The following is a 6000-nucleotide window of genomic DNA, read 5'->3' as shown; positions in this document are numbered from 1 at the left end:
CAATTTTACAGTGCTAGAGGGAAGGCAAAAGAAGAGGAAAAAAAATATATAACGGGGGTCCTACATTCTCAAGATTTCTCCCCACCCCATCCCAATGTTTCAGATTCAATAATACCCATTGAAGTGGCTTGTTTTCATTGCTGTTGGATGAAAAACTCAACAGCTGGACATGTGCCACCCTAAGGAAATTCATGCTGGGTTTGGGTGAAGCGAGGGATATCTCATAGCAACTGGGATTGTTCTAAAGTAAAACATTGCCAAGTTGGGCCAGTAACTAATCATTCTTTTTTTTTTTTTTCCTTGCCTCTTGGCAGTTTGCCATCTGCTCAGCATTATACGGTACCCAGGGGTGGGAGGGGAGCAGCAGCGAAAGGCGCTGGAAAGCTTAATCATTGAACCATGCAGAAGGATTGGCTTTACTTCAGCTCTGCTACTCCTCGGAGAAATGGCTGAGTGGTAGGAACCTGCTGGCTTCTCAGCATATCGGTTCCAGCTTTGCCCTCAGGAACTTGCTGTAAACACCTAACTACTAGCAAACATGCTTGCAGTGCATCTTGTGGCCTTTTATTTCACAAAGCTGAAAGAAGATCAGATCAAAAAGGTAAGATCTGGTTGTGTTGATTCTTTGGGGCAAAACGGGAATGCTGCAGTCTGAGCGAACCTGTTGTAAATGCTAGTCAAAAGAGGGAGAGAGGGAGGAATTATTTTTTTTTAATTGTACAACCCTGTATATAATAGCTTTCATTTATTAATGTTATAATCCATCCAGCCTCACTGCCACTCTGGGTGGCTTACAACTTGAATAAATAAACTTAAGAATTGCAATGCATATATGTTTTTTAAAAAATCCAACAAGTTCTGCATAAAATTCAGAAGTTATCAACTATTTATTTATTTATTTATTAAATTTTTATACCGCCCCCTCTCCCGAAGGACTCGGGGCGGTGAACAGCCACGATTAAAAAACATATAATATAAACATTAAAATACATTTAAAAGAAAATTAAATCCAAAATGGCTCCCCAATTTAAAACGCCTTACCCATAACCCTATAATTAAAACAAATTTAAAATTTCCACATTTAAAAGGGGGAAGATTTAGGCCAGGCCTAAAGATTCCCTGGTATAGGAGATGATTTAGTAACCTGACATTTTAGGGCACGCTCATATTTGCTTACTTATTCTATTACTTATGAAACAAGGTGAGCCTTAAGCTACGCACACCAAATTTAGTGTGCCACTCATAAAGCCACATTCAAATATATGCTCTTTCTCTCAGCTGAAACTTATTTCATTCCATTTTATCCAGAAGCAACATACAGCCAAACAGCAGCAGCAGTTCTCATGAAGCTGTGATAGAACTGTCCCCAATGTTTTGTGCAATAAATATCTTCTTCTTTTTAATGTGGGACAGGAGAGTTCAGTTCCTTTAGATTACTTCTCACATCTTCATCAATCAGTGTAATGTTTTCAGTCTTATATTTAAATGAATTGTTTACCTGAGGTGAAAATAAATTAAGATTAGGACATGCCAATGAATCTCTTTCCATAGCAGAGCTAAATGTTACAGCAATAAAGCTGGAGGCCCTTTCATCAAATGCCCTATATTTTTATTCAATGGGGAAAAAGTTCTACACTCCCTATTTATGATCCTGTAATCACATAATTAGAGGTAGAGTTAGGGCAACTGGATGGAGTTGAGTGTTATTCCAATCTGGGACTTCCGGGGTCTGTTCTTGCCCTTCGATAACTTACGGGAATGCTCCTCTGCCTGCCTCCACTCCACCCCCTTATCTTGTAAATCTTGCTGCCATTCCCACAACCATGAGAAGTTTGTCATGCAGACTTCCATCCTTCATAAAGGAAGTACTGAAGTCAGGGGTGGGATTCACATAGTTTTACCAGTGGTTCGCCTCGCATGCGCACACTTGCTTCGTGCACACGTACCTTCTACGCATGTGCCCAGCCTTCTGCGCATGCACTTTGCTCACGCATGCACCTTCTGCACATATGCCCGGCCTCGAAAATGTGGCTAAATAGGACATCTTTACGCTGGGAGAGTGGGGTGGGCAGGCCCACCTGCGATTTCTATTAGCGGTTCATCCGAACCGATACGAACCAGCTGAATACCACCAGTGACTGAAATGAAGCAATTCTACCACCTGGAAAAATGAGTAAACCAATCAGTTGGAGGGGAAAGAGCTCTTCACCAAAGGCTCCCCCCACCCCAGTGCAGTTAGCTTTGATCACTTATGCACTTACTTTTTAATTAATAATGATTTCTGGGTTTTTCTACTATACTATACTATACTATACTATACTATACTATACTATACTATACTATACTATACTATACTATACTATACTATACTATACTAATGCTCTGCTCTGCTATGCTATTGCTAATGCTAATGCTATACTATACTATACTAATACTAATACTATAACTAATACTAATACTAATACTAATAATATACTATACTATACTAATACTAATACTAATACTAATACTAATACTAATACTATAACTAATACTAATACTAATACTAATACTTATACTATACTATACTATACTAATTCTATGCTTTACTAATACTAATACTAATACTTATACTATACTTATACTATACTATACTAATACTAATGCTATACTATACTAATACTAATACTAATACTAATACTAATATTAATACTATACTAATACTATACTGTACTATACAGTACTAATACTAATACTAATACTAATACTATAACTAATACTAATACTAATACTAATACTAATACTAATGCTATACTAATGCTAATGCTATACTAATGCTATGCTATACTAATGCTAATACTAATACTATACAATACTAATACTATAACTAATACTAATACTAATACTAATACTATACAATACTAATACTAATGCTATACTATATTATACTAATACTAATACTAATATTAATACTATACTATACTAATACTATACTATACTATACTATATAATACTAATACTATAACTATAACTATAACTATAACTATAACTATAACTATAACTAATACTAATACTAATACTAATACTAATACTAATACTAATACTATACTATACCGGTAGTGCTTGGTATCCACCTGAGCATTCTTAAGGGCTCAGGCATGACTTTGCTGACATTCTAGCAGAAAATGCAACTGAGATCCTTAAATTGGCCTCAGTCCCAGTGGACTGGACGGTTGCTTAAGAGACTAATTCTTCAAGAGGACCCCAAAAAGAAGAGATTCAACCAGTTGGGCCAAGTAGGTGGAAGTGGAAAGCTGAGGGGAATAACTAAGCACATTGTATACCCTACAGGAACCAACCTTGCTGGTGGGAAACCTGCAAATGTCAATCTTGCTTATCAAGCATCTGCAACTCTTTTTTTTTTTATAGTGTCAGCAGACATGTGGATGAGGTGACCCGCCCTATTGACACTGAATGTTTGAGAGGACTTTAAGAAAGTTCCACATCTAAGCAGGCCCAGGTCCTTTCGTTTTGCTAATCCAGTCACAAAGGAGAAGCAAAGAGTAGAAACAAACGGCAAATTTTCCCAGTGGAAGGAAGGAAGAAGTCAAGTAGGGGAGTCCTTGGTTCTCTCTGAGGGCGATCAGAAAGGTCGGCAGTTCGGCAGTTCGAATCCCTAGTACAGGTCTTCTGCATGAGCAGGGTGTTGGGCTAGATGACCTCCAAGGTCCCTTCCAACTCTGTTACTGTTACTATTACTGGACGAAGTAACAACTTTAGTGCTGAAGAGAAATTAAAAGAAAATTCAGAGAGCACCAAGGACCCCACAGCTCAACTCTGAGCTACATTTATTCTTTTCTGTTGGCGAGATCCCTCAAAGAATCTGGCTTGGAGCCAGGGCTTTCTAACTTGTTCATAAAGGTTCTTCATTAGGGCCAGGAAGTAAATTGGCTGAGCTTGAAGATAAAGTAATACTAAACTATTCAAAAGTGATTATGAAGGGCTCATAATGGTTCTCTAAACTGAGGGAATGATCAAATGGCAAATACTGTTCACTTTTTTGGAATGTGAAGGGATGCATGCAGTGGAGGGATTCAGAACTTTTTTCTACCAGTTCTGTGGACATGGCTTGGTGGACATGGCAGGGAAAGGATACTGCAAAATCCCCATTCCCACTCTACTCTAGGGGAAGGATACTACAAAATCTCCATTCCCACCCCACCCCACTAACTTGCTTTCCAGTTCCGTTCTCCGGTGTAGGGCAACAAAAGAAGACCCAGCCAATCAGCTGGGACTCTATCAGCTGGGACTCGGGAGGCAGCCAATAGATCAGGGGCTGAGCCAGTCAGAGGTGGTATTTGCTGGTTCTCCAAAGTACTCAAAATTTCTGCTACCGGTTCTCCAGAACCGGTCAGAACCGGCTGAATACCATCTCTGGATGCATGTTGGAACAAACCACCCTCTAACTACTTCACCTATATACCAATGGGGCTGAATGGTCAGTTACTATCAAGAAAAAGATGATATGGTCATACTGAGTGATGGAGGATGCAAGTTTGTGAAAAAGGTTAGTCCCTTGCAAGGGATCAATACGAAAATAACTGGAAATAATGTCAACATTGTAATGAGCGTACACAAATCTACAGTGCATTCACATCTAAAATACTGTTCTGCTACAGGTCTGGTCACCACATTTAAGTTGAGAACGCAACAGAGCCTAGCAAAGTGTATAAGAGGGTTAATCAGAATGATTAAGAGGCTTGAACAATTTCCTCTTGAGGAAAAGCTAGAATATTTGGGATTTTTTCAGATGAGGAAAAAAAAGGAAACCGATGGGAGACCATTGAGATACTGTACATCTGGTGAAGCTAGTTGGCAAGGGTTTTAAAATAGAAGTTCTTCACACAATATGGAATTAAACAGTGAAATTCATTATCACAAGACATAATGATGGCTTAATTTGGACTTAGTTGGATGGTTTATGACAACACTGTCAAATTATTTACTAGGACTGTATTACTATTATTCTTCTTATCCTTCCTAGTACCTATTTCTTCCCACTTATGACTAACCATGCTGTTTGTATCTTTACAATTTATATTGTTTTGTTTCCTAGTACGATTTGATTGCTTATTGTGACTATCAATAAGTGTTGTATTCTTGATGAATGTATTTTATTTTTCTTTATGTACACTGAGAGCATATGCACCAAAGACAAATTCCGTGTGTGTCCAATCACACTTGGCCAATAAAGAATTCTATTCTATTCTATTCTATTCTATTCTATTCTATTCTATTCTATTCTATTCTATTCTATTCTATTCTATTCTATTCTATTCTATTCTACTCTACTCTACTCTACTCTACTCTACTCTACTCTACTCTACTCTACTCTACAAAAGAGATTGAAAACTTTTGTGGAAGAGAAGTTTATCAAAGGCTACTAGTTTTGTGACTTGACGTTGCCAATAAGTGGAGACAGCATACCTGCACATACCAGGTGTGGAGAACGGTGGCAGGAGAGGACCATATCTCGATCTTCTGCTAATGAACACCCCAGAAGCTTATAATGGCCACTATGAAAAACAAAGTAAGATAAATTTTGGCCTGACCTAGCAGGTTTTCCTTATGTTCCTGAAACATACATTCATGGACTTCAACCAGAATATTTAGGAAATATCTGCATACTTAAGAAATAGCCCACAATACTCACAACAATCCGATGATTACATTAATAAGTAGTTTTGTTAGGATATGGTTTGAGCCTAACAAGTTGTCCAGGCAATATAAGTGTACTGTAACTTTAATCTGTAAATGTATTATGTGACTTTAATGCTGAGTCATGCTGTAATTAGATAATGACTGGTTGTGAGAGTATTTAAGCAAGGTATTATAACATGTTCAGTTGCTGCTATGATATGCTGCTGTTGATGATGAAGCTGCTATGATAAGCTACCATTGAGAGGAGTTGTTATCTGCTAATCATCGTTTGATGGATCTGCAACCATCGTGGTTTACTCT

The 6000-nt window shown here is 37.8% G+C and overlaps 1 protein-coding gene across 1 annotated transcript in view; it reads left to right on the top strand.

Moving 5' to 3' along the window:
* The first annotated feature begins 538 nt into the window (after window positions 1-538).
* Window positions 539-6000, top strand: part of LOC139318044 (hexokinase HKDC1-like) — a 55419-nt gene continuing 49957 nt past the window's right edge. The window contains exon 1 of the mRNA XM_070945288.1: window positions 539-601. Within this exon, the coding sequence (XP_070801389.1) occupies window positions 539-601 (63 nt within the window). The remainder of the gene's footprint in view (window positions 602-6000) is intronic.

The sequence above is a fragment of the Pituophis catenifer genome, unplaced genomic scaffold, assembly GCF_029215685.1.
Source record: "Pituophis catenifer annectens isolate HBS135680 unplaced genomic scaffold, rPitCat1.0.hap2 SCAF_6, whole genome shotgun sequence".
Lineage (NCBI taxonomy): Eukaryota > Metazoa > Chordata > Lepidosauria > Squamata > Colubridae > Pituophis > Pituophis catenifer.
The sequence above is the reverse complement of the archived record's forward strand: the minus strand, read 5'-3'. Positions and strand labels throughout refer to the sequence as shown.